The 22,451-nt window shown below is 37.0% G+C and overlaps 1 protein-coding gene across 1 annotated transcript in view; it reads right to left on the reverse strand.

The window, feature by feature from the left end:
* Window positions 1-304: 304 nt before the first annotated feature.
* PLAC9 (placenta associated 9) overlaps window positions 305-22,451 on the reverse strand; it is a 23,119-nt gene continuing 972 nt past the window's right edge. Inside the window, exons 2-4 of the mRNA XM_072425025.1 lie at window positions 8,486-8,577; window positions 4,202-4,325; window positions 305-547 (exon numbers count right to left, since the gene is read on the reverse strand). Of these exons, the coding sequence (XP_072281126.1) occupies window positions 537-547; window positions 4,202-4,325; window positions 8,486-8,577 (227 nt within the window). The 3' untranslated portion in view covers window positions 305-536. The remainder of the gene's footprint in view (window positions 548-4,201; window positions 4,326-8,485; window positions 8,578-22,451) is intronic.

Consider the following 22,451-nt stretch of genomic DNA (forward strand, 5'->3'; position numbering starts at 1 on the left):
AGATTTAAAGGCTCATTATTCATTTGTTACATCTTGTGAGGTTTCTAAGCGGAGCTTCTAAAGCTCCCCCTCCCATAAGCTGGGAAATGCATTATGTGAGCTGATTTTAGCCCATGCTTTTACAAATGTTTAAATGTGAAGAAGTGCTGCTTTTTTGTGGAACTAAGGGGTTGTTTTACTAAAGTACTGGAGAATTTTCGCTAGCTTGTTTCCATATTATTGAAAGTGCAGATTCTCAACTCTTACAGTAAATTCATCCTTTTTATTTCTCAAACAAGAAGAGAAAAAAAGAAACAAAGGAATCTTTTCTTTGTGTGTTCATTTTTATTTTTTAACAATTTTACTATAAAGTGATTTGAATGAATACAAATAATTGGTTATCATATATGATTTTCTTGCAAAGCACCAGAACATGGCCTCTTGTTTTTTTTTTTTTTTTTAACATATAATACATTTACGTATCACAAAGTGCACATGGAAGAAAAGCAGTACTGATAAAGACGTTTTGGCTTCTCACAGGTAGGTTGGGGAAATCTTCATCTAGAATCTGCAAAAGAAAAATATATGATTGATGGTTTATTTCTGTTTACTGAATTACTGGTAATAAATGGTGAAATTGTACAAAAAAATACAAAGAAGCAGTTATTGCTGTGATTATATTTACACATATCATTGTCAGTTTGTTGTTGCCAATTTAGTTTGGTGACGCACACCTTTCTGTTTTTTCCAGGAGATGTTTACCAAGTGAAACCCTTCCAAATGCTGGTCAGCTGTAAGTTTTAATGTACATTGCAGTGCATTGCAGTCCATATTGTGTGTTAATGTGCAGCTTTGCATCGACATGCAGTTTAAGGCCCCTTTTTATTAACACGCAATGACCTGCATTTCAAATCAAAAATAAAAATGTTTCCAGCGTTAAGGACTGCTGACACCACTATAACATGCACATGTTACTTAGTAAATCATCTTTATTACATTTTTCATTGATTTCTGCTGTCCTGAACATTGTATATAACATCTACATGGACTTTTTGTCTTTTGTTGGGATACAAGTTTAAGGCTGCATACACACATGCAATTGTTCTATTCTTACAGTATGTATTTGGATTTGATAAGCTTAAAGCAAATACAAAAATATCAACAATGGGAAAAAAAAAAAAAAAAAAATTCAGTCTTTGATCTGCATTGCTCTCCATCCTCATTGTTGCAAAGATTGCTGAAGTACTTCCAGGAATACTAAAGCCGCATACACACTTGCAGTTATAGTCATTGGAAAGTATCTTTCACAATCTTTTCCAATGACTAACTAACGAGTGCATAATGCATGAACAAGTGCTGTACATACAGCACCGTTCTGCTGTATGGAAAGGGGAGGGGGAGAACGACAGAGCGGCACCCCACTGCGCACTCTCCCCCTTCACTTCCATTATGAGTGATGGGCGTTGCACACACGCCAAATTCTCGTCCGATATCGGCCCTGAACCATTGGACCTGTTTACGTAGCCTTAGTCATAATGGATGTAACTACAGTATTGTAGTCTGTTTTTTGTTTTTTTTTTACTTGTAAATAACATACAATGAGCTGAAACCTCAACATCAGTGATGCAAGCTCCAAGTTCAGGACACACAATTTATAGACTCTAGGTAACAAATCTTTGGAGTTTGCTTCATTTTTCAAGTGTTTTTGATGATGTAGGAAAATGTACTCTTCAACACATTAGATTTTTTTTACAACACATTGGCTTTTATAAGTCTAAAATTTACATTGTTTTTTAATTTCTGTCCTAGATTTTTGACCTCTTACATTTATACTAACTATTTCAGGTAATTTACTAGACTTTAACAAGTAAATATAAAAAATATGCTTTACCTCCCAGATTGTAAGCTTTTTTGGACAGGGACCTCTCCTCTTGTCATTGTTTGTATCAGTCACTTACAACCCCTATTTAATGTACAACGCTGTGTAATATGTTAGCACTTTATTAATGTGTATATTCATATACACTATTGGTGAAAGTTTCAAGAACACCATTTTTTCAGTTTGTTTTAAAACTAAATCCATTGAAACCTAATAACCTGAAATAGTACAAAGATCACTGGGATGTTTGTAGAGGTTCAAAACAAATTTGAGGTAACACAACAAGTAAACAAATCTCAAAGTTCTAACCCTTAAATTGAGAGGTTGTTTCTTTAGAAAACTTGCAAAGAAAGCCAAGGTGTCATTAGGCTCCACACTATCAAAGGGCACTGAAATCCTGGAAAAGACTGGCAGGATCAGGTCTGACAGACCCAAAGCCACAATTAATCAGAAGACTTTTTCAACATTTTGCAAGAGAGGCACTACAAAGGACAACAGCTACTTGTACAATGTGAAGAGAATTCTTCACATGGCAAAATAGCAATTGTAAGAGCAAAATGGGAAAAAACTTCATTGACCAGGAACCAATAATTCCAAAATTGTAGTCGAACTTTAAAATCTCTAGGTTTATTATACATTATTTTTGTACACAGTTTAGTGGAAATATTGTTCATCAAACATGAATGTTTGTTATATCAAGCCCACTACACCCTTAACAACCACCTTAATGACACTTTTACTATTGATTCTATCTAGTTTTTAGCAATTAAGATTGGAGTCAAGTTTGCCCATTCATAAAGCTAGTGCTTTGGCTTCCATGTTTTCCAAGTTTCTGACAAGAATCAATGGCAAGGACAAAATAAAGCATGTAGGATTTTCAGGCAAGACACCTCCCATATATTCATTTTGATTCATAAAATGACAGGAGGCTGGTTTGAATTGCCAAAGGATTTCCAATGAACAAAGGGGGGCAAATGTGTTCAAAGCAGGAAGCTTCTGCTGTTCAGGTAAAATAAAATAAAAAACACATTTGTGCATATGTTGCAAATACAGATAAATAACAGTTTGGGTGCTCTCCTTTTTAGCAATGAATTCCATCTTTGAATTCCAAAGCATATGCTGTCAGCCTTGCCTACTTGCTTTCTAATTGAATACAAATACTAGAAACTTCTCTACATCTCTTCCCACCTCCTGGTTTACTAGAAGTTATTATCTCACAATATTTCTAGCAATATTTTTTGCACTGTTATTACAAAAGACAAAATTTAAGTGGAATATATAGCATATCAGTAGTCAGCAATAAGGAGAAGTTCATTGTTTAACACGTTAAGGAAGGAGGTGCGTAAAAAGATATTAAGCTGAGCCCTCCGAAAAGTAATCTTTCTTAATCCTTCATTTTTTTTTTATTATTAAAAAATACATTTTAGACATTTTCCTCCATTTTGTATATTTGCAAAACAAGACAATGGAAAATGAAATCATTCTATTTAAATTGTTTGTTTAGGAAACTCCTGCGTAAAGTAAATAAATATAAAATGTATTTTTGTTCACATTTCTATGATTCTGCTGATCGGTGTTAAAGCAGCTCTGCCACAGAGTGGGGCCTCCAGCATGACCTGGCAGCTAAACTTAACAGCCACTGCAGGATTTGCCTATTATAACGATGACCTATTTTATGATTCCCCTTAATCACAAATGCCAAGTGCTCTGATTTTAAGACAAAATTGTTATATTTGTTACGGTATATATAATTGCAATAATGGTTATCAATGGTTGTGATAATGATTATGAATATGAAACAAACAGCAATAATGTTGATTGTGAACAGACAGCCTAATAAGGGCAGCTTATATGTGCTACCCAACCTGGATAAGCAATGGAGCCCAGGAACAACTGATAGTCTAGTATGCTACAATATAATTTTTTTCATAAGGTGGGTAGGTAAAAACAGAGAAACATCTTCATTAAAGGTTGTATGATGCCAGAAGAGGCCGGGTATCAAAAGTACTACCCATGACCATATGGGGCTTTATTAGGTTGCTCTAAGCCAAACCCCAGAGAGGGAGATTTAACAGCAGTAACAGCATTACACCCCTGTCCCACCCCACCCAAAATAGACCCTATTCTGACTTATCTGTAACATTATGTGAGGTAGATATAATTGTCTATCTTTTACAAACTCTGATTATAGTAAAACTGACCTAGAACTAGTATTATAACTAATCAGTACAGAATGATTTTGGTAATATATTGTGTCTATGAATTATCAAATAATATATACCAAAATGTATTTGCTATTGCCATAAAAAGGGTACACAGGCTACATTTTATAAATCCACTAACCTTCTTCAAATATATCCAAGAGAGGGCCACTGGGGGCTACCGAGAGAGCCCAGGAGGATCCTGAAATTGCGTCAAGCACAGAATTCACTTCAGAGTATAAGAACTCCACAGTTTTCTCCACTCGCTGCAACAAAAACATAGTGAGTATTGGTGAGGTGGAAAAGTCAACCATATAGATTTGTTATGTATAAAGCTTTTACATCTACAAATATATGGCACCTATTACAAATGACAAATTATTCTTTATTTATAAAATGCTAACATATTACGCAGTGATGTAAAAAAAAAATATCTGGTACAAATGTTAAACTTTCATTAAAACCTAGTACAAACTATGATACAGAAGATGAGGAGGACCTGCTGAAACAAACTTACAACCTGAAAGGCTATTAGAACTCTGATTGTAAGTATTGACTGGTTAGGACAAGGGGATTCTCCCAATAGGATGAAGAGGGAGGTCCATAAAGTGGGGGCAATAAGGTTTTGGAGTCATGGTAAAGGGGAATCAGTAGGGAGGACATCAGTAGTTTATCTAGTAAGGGACTCAGAAATGTCTGATGGCGGCCCTGGATCTGCTGCTGCTTTGGTTGGACTACTCTATTTTGCAATTATTGCTTATGCTTTGGTCTGAATCTTATGTTTCTGTGAGGAAATTCACAATATTGAGTTATTGATCTAGGAGATAAAGTATAAGCAGGCAACTTTTAGGTGATTTCATTAACATGCTGCTGGCATTTTATATTTGTTAAATTTTTACATCCAGAAGATATATTTATAGCTGTAATCTAACTAACAGAATCACCCACTGATTTGTTATATATCTAGTATAGAATGCAGAGCAGTTGACACAGCTCAGAGCTTTTCTTTGCATTCAAATGCTGAATCCAACAGTTTGTGATTGAGTGGTATGTGGGCATTGCTTTGGGTCACAGCATCAAATCATCATTTAATGAATGTTCCAGAAAAGACAGAATGTCATCATAGGACACAGCAAACAAAACTTGGCATGGATAAAATCCAAAACAAACACTTTTTAGTTGGACTTGAGCTTTAATCTAAAGAATTACCTATTTAACGGGTATTTTTTTCTAAACGTAAATGTCAAAGTTTAGAAGTATCAGTATGCTTCTGATAACTTGACAATACCAATTTTTTTCTGCTTGGTGAACTAATTCCAAAATTCTGCATTTCCAAATTCCTCTGCTGCAATGTTAATTATTGTTCTTATGACAAGTGTCTTATAGAATTTGCAACAAACTTCGTAACCCTCTTCCCCCTCCTTTTCCCTTTTGGCAAATAACGAGAACAAGCCGCTGATATTAGAAGGACCTAACCCACTATTCTCTTTGAACTGGTTCTGTAACTACACTACAGCTTTCCAATATACAAACATTGACAGCCAGGTACACAAACCATAATATGTTCAGGGCAATTCAGGACATAAATTAAATACAATACAACAATTGGGTGGAACCAGGGGGGACACTTTATATCAGGGGTGTCAAACTTTGGCCCGGCTTGTTCTTTTTTTTGTCCCCCAAAAGAATTCTTAATAAGAATTGCAGCTGGCCCGCCGCTACTGCAATCTGTAGTAAGGGCGGGCCAGCTGCAATTCATATCAAGCTGCTGTATTATAAACGCGAGTACACTGCCACTACTTCAATTCTCAGCATCACCCACATCTCTAGTATACACTATCCTCTAGGAATATTTTTTATATAGTATAGTTACACTATTATAGTTACACTATCCTCTAGGAATATTTTTTATATAGTATAGTTACACTATCCTCTAGGAATATTTTTTAAATAGTATAGTTACACTATCCTCTTGGAATATTTTTTATATAGTATAGTTACACTATCTTCTAGGAATATTTACATTCCAATAGTTTTCCTGCACTGCTATTTTCTATTTGTAGAGGACACAAGGTGGCGCTGTGAGCCTGTAGTGTAGAAGAATATGGTAATCCTTTATTCTCACATACAAGATGCATGTTGTATGGACAGTTAGCTGATCCATATTTTCATAATCCATGTGCAAATATATATTTGGATGTCTCTGATAAGAAGCAGTATATATGTATGTCACATATAGACAAGAAAAAAAAAATAATCAGACAAGTGGTAAGGTGGTAAGCCTTCAACTCAACCAAGTACCTACATGTCTCTTCCATCAAAACAGAACCATTTCTTTTCTGGATAGGGACTAAAGGCTCTAGGCAGGGGGTACTTAGCTCTATTCCTCAAGGGCCAGGGCCACACAGTATTTCTTTACCATAAAGAAGTAAATGAATGGCTTCCAAAGTCAGAAAATTGCTTGGCTTATACTAAAATCTGGTCTGTATTTGGAAAGTCAGAAGGTTCAATGTTATTTAGTAATTTATTTTATACCAAATACAACTGTTTAGGTTGATTTGATTCATCATGTTGGGTTCGGCAGACACTGATGCATGTAACAGGAAGGACTGGCTGAAAGGGGCTAGAAGAGATGAGCAGCACTGAAAAGTAAAAAAAGTATTTAAGGTGCACAGTGCATGTGTATGTTAAGGAATAAAAATAACAGTACAGGTTTACTATTTTAATATTTTTTTTTTTTTTATGGTGGATTTATTATTTCTACAGCACAGATTGTTTTTAACAAATACTGTGAGGCTATGTTCAGACCTGCAAAAAAAGAGGACTACTACTTTACTACTGTATAAAAACTCCTATACAGGCATTTATTCTGGTTTTCTGAACTTCTAAAACAAAAAGCTGTGTTTGTTCTATTCAGCAAGGGCATGAGCAATGTCCTTGTTTTAAAAACTCCTAAAGCAGAAGGTCATCAACGCCCACACAAACGTTTCTGAGCAGTTCAATGCAAGTCTAGGTAGGTGGTTTTGTAGTCAAACTGTCCCTAGAAGCTCCATGGAGCTTCTGCAAAAGCTTGCAAAAACCTGCAAAAAAAGCAGGTCCGAATCTACCCCTAATGATGTTCCACAATAACACATAGTACATAAAAGTTTATTCTTAGTGATAGTATTACTTTTGGAACATCCTAATAAAACGCTGAGAACACAAGAGCAGGACCCCTCAAACTAGCAAGAGAGAAAGCGAACCCCAGGCTAAGTCTACATGGACTGCCTATTGCTTAAGCATTACCCCATAATGCTTTTCTGTGCGTTTTTTAGGTGTTTCTTAAGCATTTAAAGTAGGAATTTAAAATGCCTATAAACTTCTGTAAACACTTCTATTTGAAGAAAGCATTTATAGGCAATTAAAAAGGCTTGTAAACACTTCCAAATGCTTGGAAGTATTTACAGGAAGTTTTAGGTCTCTATAGGTGTTTACATTCAGTTAAAAAAAAATAAAGGCAGCAAGAGGTCTTTTTTTTAACGCTGAAGAACTTCACGCTGTGGAACGCTGAAGAACGCTGCCCACAAAAGCCCTGGTGCGGACTAGCCCATTGTAATGCATGGCAATATCAAACATGGGCATTTAAATGCTAGGGAAACCGTCCCTGCAGACTTAAGATTAGTCTACACAGACTTTAAAAAAAAAAGTAGCAGAATTCCAGCAGGGCTGCAAATCAATCAATTCGTGAGTTTTAATATTTTTTGGGATAATCATAGGTCCACAGAAAAACATAAAAAATAGGACAATTTGCTCCTTTTCTTATGTCACTGCTTAATGTTTCACAACTGCAGCTAGGGGCCTGCAGTTGGCGGATCAAAGATTATTTACTATTATCCCACCTTTTTAATGTTCAGTGGTAATACATATGAAAAAGTACACCAAAAGTACATATCACACCTATAATACACAACTATCACAATACATAAACATACAAAGATGTGAATTGAGTCTTCAAGTGATCTGGACCTTTCTTCCAGATCGTCCCATTGATCATGCCGGGGACACGAGGCCAGGGGACAAAGGGCTGGGCGGACATCACCAGAGGCTCTTTTGGACCAGGTAAGTCCTTTACAATGCCACCCCAAGTGTGGCTCGGGGTTACGGCTTTTGGTACTGAAAATTAACTCCAAGCCACACTTGGGAATACCACTAGGGAAGTTAAAGAAGAGGAAACATGTTAAGCTTAGCAAAGTAAAGTCCATCTAATATCGTATTCCCACATTTTTAATGAATAGAATAATCATGTAAAATATATATTTTCTATATAAGACATTATGTGCAATTTTTGAATGTACCCCAATCCTATCACCAGTACAGTTACAGTTGTCTGCAGTTCTGCTTTAACATTTATACATCACACAGTTTTTAATATTTAAAAAGACATTACCTCTTGTACTACATCCAGGCGGCTATGGAACTTGCGGTGCTCATTACACCAGTCTTCTCTGTTTGTATGGAAGGGGCTTGCAGGCTCAGCATCTAAAAGGATGAAAATGGAAAGCAACACTTTCAGAACAAATCTGCTATTCCTTTACCAATAAACTCCAAACTTAAGCAACTTTTCCCAAGTTTATTTTTTTCTCGAGGAATTGTAAAATCATAGCAATTACATAATTTTACACAGTTTTTCCTGTTTATTCCCGGAACTAGTGTGGAGCGATGGAAACCACAATGACACACAGGAACCCACAAACTTCAAATCAGCTTCAGAAGTGCAAAAGGCCACCAATAACATCTGGTTGTTATTGGCTTAGACATTTTATCCGTCTCTGGGTTATGGTATTCTGGTTCAGATTTAACAGAAGGACTAAAGTATCAATTAAAGGAAAACCTTAACTGAAAAAACACATGCATTGGTAATTGTTAAATAGCCATTTCTTCTTTAAATACTATTTTGTGGCCGAAAGGCATTTTGTACAGAGTATGTATAAGGAACTCTCCCAGAAATGGTATTTCCTGCTCATGTGATTGGCCCGAGAACTCAAATTACAGGCATCACCTGCACAAGTAATTTCCCCGGAAAAGGTTCATCCTCACTTAAATGAATGAACAACCCACAGCTTTTCCTATAATTCTTTAAAATTCAGAATGTACATGTGAAAAAGGAATGTTCTATTGTCAACAATACAAAATATTCATTAAAGTTTTTTTTTTTCACAGTTACAGTATGTATGTGGATTTGATGAGCTTAACCACCTGGGCGTTACACTGATGTCTAGATTTCTGTTCCAAAAGCGTCACACTGTTTTTCATGAAATTTTGTTTTTTAAATTGTAGACCTGTAACTTACAGAAATATGTCCGAACAGGGTTCTAGTAGATATCATGAATATAAAAAATGTTTGAAACACACAAGTAAAAAAAAAAATTACTTTTAATAAAATTAAATAAAAGACACAAAAATCATCTTAAACAAGAATACATAAATAAATGAAAAATACTGAAAATGCGATAATTCGGTATACTGTATAATAATATATTTTTCTAAAACACCTCCCTAGTGTCCAACCGTCCAACGTCACATACCTATAGACAAAACCACATAAATATATTTTGTATTATTTTGTATTGGATTGGATACAGGAGTTTGTATTCAATCCAATACAAAATGAGAACAAAATTCAAACTCTCATTTTGTATTGGATTGAATACAAACTCCTGTATCCAATCCAATACAAAATGAGAGTTTGAATTTACCAATACATACTTTGTATTTATTTTGAATTATTTTGTATTGGATTGGATACAGGAGTTTGTATTCAATCCAATACAAAATGTGTTTGAATGACTTTCAATTTGAATTTCCCGCACACGCGCCAACGTCATCGTACGCGCCGACATACACGCTACGGAGGGAGAAGAAGCCGGCCTTCTTCCCGCAGAGGGCACCTGACGCTGGAGGACGACGCTGGAGATCGACGCTGGAGGACGACGCTGGATCGCAGCGGGACCAGGTAAGTGATCGATAAACCCGAACTTTTCTCACTGTATTTTCATACAGTGAGAAAAGTTCAGGGTTATCGATAATTGTAATTATTTTAACCCCGAACCAAGGTCGAGGTTATCGCTCGGGTGGTTAAAGCAAATACAAAAAAGTCAACAATTAAAAAAAACAAAAAGATTTCCGTCTTTGATCTGCATTGCTCTCCATCCTCACTGTTGCAAAGATTGCCGAAGTACTTCCAGGAATACTAAAGCCGCATACACACTTGCAATTATAGTCGTTGGAAAGGATCTTTCACGATCCTTTCCAACGACTAAGCACTCCACGAATGAACGAGTATGACAGAGCGGCATCCCGCTGCACGCTTACCCCCTTCCCTTGCATTACGATCATTGGTCGTTCATCATCCATGAATCCGCCAGGACGGTTGTTCAGACGTTAAACGACGCGCGCTGTACACACTTTAGATTCTTGTCCAATATCGGCCCTGAGACCATTATCGGGCGAGAACCATTGGAAGTGTGTACTTAGCTTAATAGCTGGAGAAACAGCAGGGGATAAGTTATCTGACATTTGAGTAAAGATTGGTGACAATAATGCCTGGTGTTACCAGCTAATAATAGAATACTAGTAAAAAAGAACAAACAAACAAACAACAAAACAATGTTTCATCAGAGACTGTTAATTTTCTCAGCTTCTTCTAAAAACAAGTTCATGCCTGTGAAAGTAGCAGTGAGCCATCTAATCACCTACAAAAATAAACAATTCATCCTTCATCCTCCTGCTGTTGCAGTGTTGGAACCAACAATGGGGCTACCTATGCTGTGGGGAGCAGTCTCCTTTCCTGTCTGGGTTCATGCATATTTGTGAGGTGTGTGCTGGAGGAAGTGGTATTGTCTGGGCTAAAATCCTATGTGTAAATTATATACGTTCACAAAGGCAGCCATATTTGTGAATCGCTTATACAGACTGCGCTTCTGCTTTTGTAAATCTTCATATTCCTTAAGCTATAGTGTTCCTCATTCTATGCCCTTATTCTATTGACCCTGTTAACTAATGTATTTTGTATCATGCACAGCTTCTGCAGGCAGTAAAAACCTTAAAGGTAAAATGCTTTAGTGAAACACGTGCAGGTGTTCAGGAGCCATTAGGGATAAAAGTTTGAGTTAGCAGATGGAGTACACATACACTGATTTTTTTTTGAAGACAGCATAATGTGCGCTCTGAATGTTGTGTTGCTTAGCTCTCACAGTTTTTATCAGTTTGGTATTTTGTTCATGTTTGGCAGCATATTCTATCCTACTGCTTTTTAATATATTACCAATAAATTATTTGATGGAAAATATTATTGCAATACAAAATTATGTAGAATTCTTGAAACATGCAGTTGTCCAAGAAGGTTTGCTTTGCTTTTCCCTTGACCAAGGGTGTAGGTGTTATGTGTTGCACTGGATTAACATACTTATATTTATTATATAACTTTGCATAAAATGTCTGCAGGTCATACAGACCTGTTGCTTTCTCACCACTCAACTGCTAGGAAGCATAAGCACACAAATATCCCAAGCTGATCCCAAATATAGGCCCTTGTCCAAATAATAACTACACTAAACTAGATGTGCAAAAAAACAAGGTTTTTACTGGAATAAACAGCGTTTAAACCAAGCACCCAAGTCATTAAATACTGCGCCAAAATATATTGGGCTGATTTATTAAAGCTCATCAAGACTGGAGAGGATAGACTTTTGTGGGAGAACCTGGGAAATCAGCAAACTGAAATGGATTTCTTAAAAGGCATTTGCTATTATCATCTTCAATTTTAGAGAGCTTTAATAAACCTGGCTCATTGTGCCATTGACCATGAGCATCCAATTTACATGACATATAACATCTGTCTAAATCACAAATATGGGACAGTCAAATGTTGGTAGGATAAACTCCACCTAGAACAGGAGCGTCAAACTCAAATGCACCAAAATTGGGGCCAAAATTAAAAACTTGGACAAACTAGTAGGCCTAACTTGAAATGTATTGAAAAAATTTAGTACGTTTTTCCTTCTCATTAGATATAAACCCTTTTCATATGGAAACAAAGAGGTTTTCTTAACATTCAACCTGGAACAAGCCTATAATAGTAAAATAGCACTGCTACTACAATTCCCTGCGTCAATAAAACAGTCCAATGTGGGGCTCAGTGTTATGAGTGGCTGGAACTCCCTCTTCACTGAAATAGCACCGCTACTACAATTCCGTGCGTCTATAAAACATTTCAATGCAGAGAGGCCGCTGGTCTATAGACGCCAGTGATGACGGGAATTGCGGCACTATTTCAATGCAGCGGTGGGCCAGTTGCAATTCATGTTTAGATTTCCTTTGGGGGCCAAAAAAATTCTTTGGGGGGGCAAATTTGGCCCTCGGGCCAGAGTTAGACACCCCTGACCTAGAACATTCCAAATTGTGACAGCAGATAAAATATGGATGAAAGTAAGAACTTTCCTAAGACTAGTTAATTTTAGTCATGGTTCCAAACATTCACATATGGCTCAGCCATGGTGACTCATACCGCCATGTCCTAACACAGAAGGGGAGAAGAGTTTGTAGGGAACATGTAAAGCCCTGCCATATTTTCTCTTTACTTTTGTAATTCATGGTGGATTATATTCAGTCTGTGTACATTTTGGTATAAAAGAAAGAATGTACTGTCCAGCTGTAAAAAGTTAATGTGATAATTATTTTTGTGGCAGGATGTCTCAATTGACAATGTAGTATCCATAACAATGCAATATGGATTGGCCCCAGAGCATGGGTGTAATCTCAACATCTCTGCTCAGATATATCCTATAATATGGTTTCTATCTGCACAGAGACACTATAAAACAGTTGATTCTGTCAAATGACAGGTCCGGCATGTTTTTTTTCTAGTGCTTTGTGTATCCATGTCTTTTAATGTCTCAGCTAATTGAGGCTTATGATTATATCAGAAGGTGAAAATTCGGCCAGTAAGTGCTTGTTATATAAATCATTCTGTTCCTTCATGTGCTTTACTGCCATTAGCACCAGAAGAGCAAGATGTTTTCTGTCTAAATTGCCTGAATAATTATATTGTAAGGAGCTCAGCACAGGGTCCGGCATATTTCAACACTCCAGCTGTTACTGAGCTAATTTTCCCATAACATATCAGTTTGCTTTTTATAAGAGCAGCTAAAATCACATACAGCCTCAAGTGCTTTATGCATTGGTTCCAACAGTAAGATATGATTGTTAGTAATGATATATCTAAAGTACTTTCATACCAAAATGAACATTAGTATTAGTATATTAGTATAACTGTTTAAATATTGAAGGGTCCACACGTTCCTTCTGCCAATGAACTGGATGGATTTTTAGACAAATCCCTACCAACAAGTGCCATTAAATGTATTGCCCAGACCACCCAAAGAATTGCCAACACGATACACATAGTGATGTTAAAGTGTATGTAAACCCAAACAATGAACTTCTCTTTGCTCCCCTCCAATTTGTGTAATCTACCATTTAAAGAATGCAGATGTTCAAAATTATACCCAAGGAATCTAATGAGCTGATAACTGCAGCAGAGGCAGAGAGCAAAAGCAGTCCAGTTAACAATGTTTTAAGTTCTCTTTGTGTACTATAGAAAACTCCCTTTTGTATGACGATGAAGAGTATGCTGAAGTCCTAAAACACTTCCGTTTCAGGGGTGCAATGCTCTTCTTTTATAAATACAATATGGCAAGCAAACATTGCCACCCTAGAACAGAAAGTGTTTTTAATCACTTTAACATTGTCCATAAAACTTGTTACCACTTCTCTTTGCAAAACTCCTTCAGTACCAAGATATTTGAATCTGCCTGTTTAAATTTTGTCACAGCATTTCGATGGGATTTAAGAAGACCAGTCCATAATTCCCCAATTCCTCATTTTGAGCCATTAATTTAAAGATTTTTCTAGTGTGCCCAAACCTGAACTAAACCCTTGACTACTCACTTATGCCCATGCCCAGCCACCTCCATCTTCTTTCTTCCTAATTTCCTGAAGACAATTTTCAGCCATCTTGATTTGCAGCAAAATCTGGCAACTGGGCGGAAAACAGGCATGTAAGAGCAGTTATTGCAGAAGAGACATTGCCTTCTGACATTGACTGTTCCTTTCTACAATAATCACCAGCCTAAATCCCTAAAGTTCAAAGTAGGACTTTAGTTTAATATTTAGGTTATTTAAAGTGCCTGCAAGAAGTAATTTTAGCCAAGGGGCTACCAGCTTTTATTTTAGTGCACCATTACATTTGTTGATATTATTTGAACAAATGGGTGAATATTTTCTTTGTTTACCTTTATCTGTAGGTACTTTTCAAATAAATATTCCAAATTTTCCCTTTATAAATATTTTGAAGAGTAAATAAATTGATAAGGTGAACTTACTTTTTCACATAACCCAGTGTTCTCCCTAGCCCCTTTTAGCTGGACACACCACCTGGCACTTTTCAGTAACCACCCAGCTGTTTTTGGGTGGTTTCTAAAGTATTAGGTCACAATACGGGGGCTGCCACCCACCTATTTTTTGCTCTCTACCAGCTTAAAAATATTTCTGTGTTGAATACTGTAAACGTATACTTTTTCTGTTTTAAATGGAAATGTGAAGCAATAAATCTACATAAATAATAACATTTCATATCAAATTATATTGTACTCAAAATGCATGAACAGTATTTGTGTTATACAGTCTGATTTAATGCAAATTTTTATTTCACATCCCATGCACGGATCTTCTAGTTGTCTACGGACAGCATAGCACATGTTGTAGCAATAAGTCTCTCTCTTTAATAGCAAGATGCCTAGTCTGGAGCTTATTTTCTAGTACTTTGTGTTCTTTCCAGCATTATTTCTCAGCTGGGGGTACAGACTGGATATTCTTAGGCAGAACATCTAAATATACACATCTTACATCCGTGTGTGCTAAACCATAAATTCACAGTGTCCATGCTTACACAATGCTGTGCTGTCAAAGTAATACAACATGCAGACAAAAAGCACTAAAAAGCAGTATATATAATGTGATAGAATAATCCATGACAGATTGGGAATGTTCTATATAGATGGCAGATGATAGATGGGGGCGACTAGGAGAACGCTTGAAGTTTTCAACATTTTGTTTTCCCTGTCTATACGGTAAAATACTCTATAAGTTAAATATAGTTATCTTTATCATAAACGACATTTGTACATATTTACCACAAAAAAGATAGCTAATTTATAATCTAAATCATTTAAATGTAAGTTTTAGAGCAAATAATAATGACAGATATTACCAGAACATTTACCTGCTGATGATTATATTACATACAACACTGAATTATCAATTGAGTTTATGTAACAATGCACTGTACAATACAGCAATACCATTTCCAGTTTGTACCTCATACTATAACTTAAAGTTCTTCTTTATTTATAGGAAAAGATATACGATGAAAGACATCAATTTTAAGCGGGACTTTTAAAGCCAAAACCATCAATAATAATTACAAAAATAACAAAATGTTATTAATATAAAACATTTATACAATGATAAACATATTAAAAAATGTTTAATAATAATAAAATGTTGTTATTTTTGTAATTTTTTTTCTATGAATGTTAGGGATGTGGCCTGTTTAAGATTAAGAAATGGATAAGGGTGGAAGTTTCTTTAAATAATCTTCTTTATTTAGGCACATATTAGTAGTCTATCAATTCAGCTTCTTAGTAATTTACCTGATTTTAGGCAAAAATACCTAAAACCAGTATCTGCAGTTATGGTATGTAAGAATGCAAATAAATAGATTAACCTCATTCAAACTGTGCTACTGTAGAGAATTCTTTTGTAAATGCTTTTCAACAAGCACTTCATGCAGAAGGTCCCCAAATGGGCCTTACAAACTTTTAAGGCACATGTTCCACCTGTTGCGCCTGAGTCTGTATGCTTTCCTTTGCGATGATCTGTACTTCACTGGCCTCAGGTTCTTTACTTTTCCACTAGTTCCTTTATATTTTGTCATTGTTAGGACAACACTGGGACATGGGTTTGTCAGTGTCTTTTCTATGAGATCTGCAGACTACTTATAACTCTCTTATCCTCTAGCGGAGGTCCCAACAATTTCTGCACTTTAAATACACTACTGTATTTAACTTAACTTTCAAGTGTTGGTGTCAAATCATTATCAAAGTATCCACATGAACACTTTTAGACAAGGTGTGCTATTTAGAGGGCCAATAACAAACTTCCTAGCACGGGAAGCATGGCCAACAGTACTATACCCCTCTGGGTTAGGGGAACCCAGACATCAATTATATGGCGCCTTCTCATCCACTGTCTACATAGCAAGGACAGAGGACACAAACTTTTTTCTTTCCAGGTCTCCAACAAACTACACAAAATCATGCCAGGCAGGATAACGTGCTCTCTTTACCAGAAATGTCCACCAATTTCAGAGAGATCATGTTACACAGGAAACTACTTTAGAGATTTACTTCATTGTAACATATCATCAATCTTTCTCTTTTGTCCACGCCCAGAGAGATCAGTTACAGTGCCATGGGCTGTAAACTTCCTTACAATGCTGCGCACAGTGGACACAGAAACATTAGGATTTGTGGGATAGACTTGTATCCTTGAGATTGTCTATGCTTTTTTATAATTTTGGTTCTGACATCCTCAGGCAATTCTTCAGCTCTTTTTTCTTTTCTCAACGCTCAGTGTGTTACACTCTTACACCTTAAAATCTGAGAGACCTGGGGGCAGTTTGCAATGGAAGAGTGGTCCAAAATTCCAGTAAAGAGATGTAAAAGACTCATTGACAGTTAAATAAAGTGATTAACATCAGTTATTTCTTCCAAAGGGTGTGCTACCATCTATTAAGTTGAGGGTGACAATAATTTTGTCCAGGCCATTTTTGCCCTATATTTCCCCTTAAATGCCCTATAATTAGAAATTGCAAAACATATTCCTTTATAAACTATGAACATATTTCACATTGCTAAACAGGTTCACTAGGTCCAGTACGGATCTGTCCCGTGGGGCTTGTTCTAGTGTCCTTACAATACCACACACATAATATGCAGTATGGTCCTCCTTAGCTAAATAGGACCTATACTATAGACTATGTTCCCAAAGAAAGTCAAGCTGAGGGCAAAGGATAAGTTACTGGTTCCTGTACAGAATGTACAGAGATCCACAGAATGAATAAAGTAAACCCTTTGTGCTGTATTCCTCTCCAAAAGGTCATCTGAAGAATTATGACAACTCAGTAATATTATTAATATTATTATTATTATTATTACACAGTATTTATAAAGCGCCTTCATATTATGCAACACTGTACAAAATCTATAGTTGTGTCACTAGCTGTCCCTCAAAGGGGCTCAAAATCTAATGTCCCTACCTCAGTCATTTGTCATTTATATAGTCTAAGGTCAATTTTGGAGGGAAGCCAATCAACCTCACTGCATGTTTTTAGGATGTGGGAGGAAACCGGAGTACCCAGAGGAATCCCACGCAGACACGGGGAGAACCTGCAAACTCCATGCAGATAATGTCCTGGCCGAGATTTGAACCTGGGACCTAGCACTGCAAAGGCCAGAGTGCTACCTCTGAGCAAACATGCTGCACATGATCAGAAAGAAACTCTAGTTATAAGAATATGAAGTCATCAGAGGTATGAAAGACCAAATCAGTGATGTCAGCGACTGCAGGTATCCAGTTATATAGGTCATTTTAAAAGCAGTACGAAGGTAATGTAATGTGTCTAAAAATGTATTGTTGCTTATGATCTCCTCAAGACATAGATTTCCATGGGTACTGCTTGGCCTTAATTAAACTAACTAGATATTCCCTTTAACACAGCCAATCCTAATATTTTGACTTTGGTCTACTTTAACTAATCAGTATATTTACTAATCAGCATGGTTGCAAGAGGGGACTCCTAGCACCAAGTTCTTCAATACTTTAATATTTAGAAGCTAATTGCCCTAAAAGGTGCCAAAATAGTCCATAGGCCAGAACATAATTCCAGAAGAGCAGTGATTGGCTGTTACCTGTGCCCATCCAGGTAACACATTTGCAGCAACAGGTATCCAAACAGCACTCCCCTGTGGAGAAAAAAGTTCCAGAACTACCTAGAACCTTAACGCTTTCAAAACTTAAAGTGACCCTGCCTCACCAAGGGGTGCAATGGGAGGAAATGCATACAAATCAGGGAATCATAGAAGCATCCTATCATATAAAGCTCCTGGTTTGACGAAGCTCTGAACCCTGGAGTAAGACAATAATTCTAAAGAAAAGAGCATCTTGCTTTTTGATTCCAATCACAATCACTGATATGCTGGGGAGAATCTATAGAAACCCATGTCCACATTCACTTACTTAATAAACTTTACCTTAATGGTACCCTGGTAAATTTTACCATTCTTGAAAACAGTAATCTACAAATTACATGACTTGTTTTTCCATGCACGTTGCCTCTTAATTTATAAATTAGTATGATTAAGAAGTTGCCTTACATCCCTGAGATAGGGTAGTTACTTTTGGACATCTGGAATACTACAGTTTACCAGAGAACATGCTCAATTTTCACCTTATAAAGAGGCATTTGTAAAATTAGGGGAATATAGCAAATAAAACAAAACAATGACATAAAACAGCTGGGTGTATGTTAGATGTAACCTTTTTATTGGCACTAAAACCTTTACTACATGCAAAGCATAGAGTTGCCCAAGGACTGAAATTCAGCTTTGATAACCACTCTGTTCTATGTATCTGGGGCACTGAGAGTGTCTTGTTATGGCCAGAGCACAGCACATTACACTATGACAGCTATTCTGTCACACTCAGATGTCAAGCAGGAAGAGATAGATGAGCTTCTGTTCATCAAAATCCTCTGCCGACTGAATGCTGAACACAGTTCACTCCTGAATATACTACCTGCAATCAAAACCCTTGTCAATTCAATCCTGGTATTTCTTCATATTCTGCATGCTGTCATACCCTTTGCATTCCTCTCCTGCACATTCTATCTGCTTTAATACCCTCCAACACTCCTCCTCTGAACATACTGCCTGTCATCATACCCCCAAAGTTCTCTTATGCCTGCTATCACACATTTTTTAATTCCATCCCATATACGCTGTCTGCTTTTATACCCTCTACATTCTTCTGCTCCAAATGCTGATGCCAAATGCTTTTCTAACCTGCACATATGTCCTGCCATCATACCTTTGACACGCACATACTGGTGGTCATCACAGAGGACATCACACCCTCTGTACTTCTTGTACAGAAGTCTTCTTCTCTGTACTAAACCCCTGCACATAATGCCAACGTGTGCTAACATCTGCACTTCTTTCTTGTACATACTTTGTCATCATATATTCACACTGTTGTGCTCCACATACTGGACACAGTTATGATACTATGGATCACTTCTCCTCTACATATATCACCACTTTACACCCTCTTCTCCTGCACATGCTGTCCACCATCTTATTCTACTTTCTGCAAACACTGCCTGCTGTCATATCTTCTGCACTTCTCTCCTGCACATACTGCTCATCATACTCTTGGCACTTCTCACCTGTACCTACTGCCCCTTCTAATATCCTTAACACTCTCTTTCTGCACATACTGCCTGCCTTTTACATTTTTCACTCATCTCGTCTGCACATACTGACCATTGTCATATCCTTTTCTACCATATTATCCTACTTTCTGCACATACTGCCTGCCGTCATATCTTCTGCACTTCTCTCCAGCACAAAATGCAGAGTAGGTAGGTAACTGACATCTATTATAGTACAATATTCTTTACGTTAAACACGACATGATATTTATTGATACACATAGGTGACACTTTAAGCGTATCTAAACTCAGAATTTTCATTTTACATAAAGGGGTAGACAACACTTTTATTTAAAGTAAAAATTCGGTTCGTTTGTGGTTTTTTTTTGTGCAACACCCTTTTTTTAAAAAGCAGCACCGCCTTCTTAATTCTTTATCGCCTAGGCGATCAGGAATGAATGGGAGCACAGAGGATACCTACGTCACACATCCCGGAAGGCTCTTGGCTGCTCCTTCTGTGCATGATCAAGCATCTCTGTCATGCGCGGAAGGAGCCGTTTCTTCAAAAGGGGAAAAAATTGCCGATCCCACGCATTCGCAGTGAGATCAGCAAGTTTTTTTTCCCCAATCTATGTCACCCGATCTCGCGCCGGAAGAAGAGGAGAAGATAGTGGTGCCTGGTGTGCTGGCCCAAAGACAGATACCAGGACGACGCGGGACATGATGGAAGAAACCTCCTGACAGGTCGACTGCTCTGTGGGATTGAAGGTAAGTTTGAGTTTTTTGTTTTGGGTAGTTTTGGGTTTACTTCCTCTTTAAAGATCAGCATATAGGTCAAAGTTTAGCAGGTGCAAAAGTTAGATGGATAACACCGAAGTATAATCCCACAATAACAAAATCTCTTCCCATTGGAAGTATGACAAACAGAGTTTGCAAAAAATGGTCCACCTCTCATGACACAAACATATTGAAGTAACAAGACAAGACAACAGAAAGAATGTCAAAGGCTAAAAATCTGTTAAACCAAGAATTTAAAACAAACCACAGGTTTCATTGACAAGGTCGGGATACAGTCTCTAGGCTCAGGCAAAAGGTATGACATTACAAAGGCATGATAAACCATAAGCTAAAAAGGAAAAAACAACAACAACTCCCAGCAGACTCCCTTTAAAACCACAGGTCTCCTTGAGCGAATGGTCATAATTGCAACAAGGGAAGACAACCAATGACCTGGCTGATACAGTCCCTAGGCCCAAGCTGAAAACATTATATAATACATAACATTAGAGAAGCATAAAAAGATTTAGGAATAAATAAAACCAGCGGCTGTAGACAGTCTACCCTCAAAGCCACAGGAATTTTATTATTATTACACAGTATTTACCCAATAAAAACTATATCAACCAATGGTGGAATGGGACAGACAATAATATGTTCAATGTTTGGCAAAGGGACTGCAACTGTAGATGATCCAAAGCCTTGGAGCATTGTTTAGCTGAAAGCAGAGCATTCTAAACGGCAGCAGCCATAGATGATTGTGGAGTTGGTGATGCAGTAGGTAGTAAACCTGTTGTGTCTAAAAGCTTAATGTACAGATACATCAAAGTTCCATCATCAATGTGAAGCCACCCAGAGGACTACTTTCCTTGATCTCTTTTAGCAGTGCAGTGAAAAGCTTTTTAGTTGCTGCAGCGATCTCCTCTCTAATGATTCATTGGATTTTAGCAATGAGGGATTTAGTTGCAGACTAACAGCGGTGTCTCCCAGTGAGCGGTGTATGTTGTCTTCAAAGTTGGATTGTATTTAGGCCAACTTAACCTTTGTGTAAGATCTGAAGGCTTGAAGCTTATTGGTGCTGTCCCTTATATCTAAAGGATCCCTATGGGTTTCCCCAATAATTGCATAAACCTAATTGTGGATGTTATAAATATACCTGCAGTCAGAGAGCATAATAGGCTCAAGTTGTGCAGAGCTGAACTAGGAACCTGCCATTAAGGTCCACTTCATGTCCACTTGCTCAATGCTATTTTCTAATGCAAGGAATAATTTAGTGTAAAGTATTGCAATCCTTACAACCTGCCAACATGAAAACTTCTGAATTGTTTGTTCCCTTGGGTTACAACACTACATTTTTCCTAAATAGGATTTATCAGTTTTAGATAAATAGATTACATTATGTTGCTGACCAGAGAATAAACAATATAATCTAACCAAAATAAGAAGTTCTACGATAACTGGTCCGTGATAATACAAAGCAACATTATTTGACTGGTGAATTGGAAAATGTTCAACTAACTTTGGTTATTAGCCAAAGCCAATGTAACCGATCACATGGAGTCATGGATGGTAGAATCACGATGACATCTGTGTAAAATTTGCCAGAGCACACATTACTGAAACAACAATTCCAAGCAAAGCAGACACTAGCATTCTGTAATCTGTTGTAGCTTTTATGGTCATCTGCATCTTATTTACTCAAAATCTTTGATTCTATTGGAAAAGTTCTGTCCATAGATCACAACACTTTAGTAGTGCAACCTACTAAGTGGAAAACAAGGGGAACAAGAGAGACCATTTCTAAAAAGAATCCAGAACATCCTTACAACCAATTTGTAACCAACCTACTCAGTGCAAAACGATTTATGTGGGAAGACAGTAAGATTAGATTTAGGGAGACAACAGGCAATTCTGGTAATTATTCCTTTGCCCTCTGTCTAATAAAACAAACACATGAATCTGTTCCAATACAAGTCAGGAACCTGTAGCGATACCAGGCAGGAACCTTTAGCAATACAAGGCAGGA

This window comes from Pyxicephalus adspersus, chromosome 10 (genome assembly GCF_032062135.1).
Source record: "Pyxicephalus adspersus chromosome 10, UCB_Pads_2.0, whole genome shotgun sequence".
In the NCBI taxonomy this organism is placed as follows: Eukaryota; Metazoa; Chordata; class Amphibia; order Anura; family Pyxicephalidae; genus Pyxicephalus; species Pyxicephalus adspersus.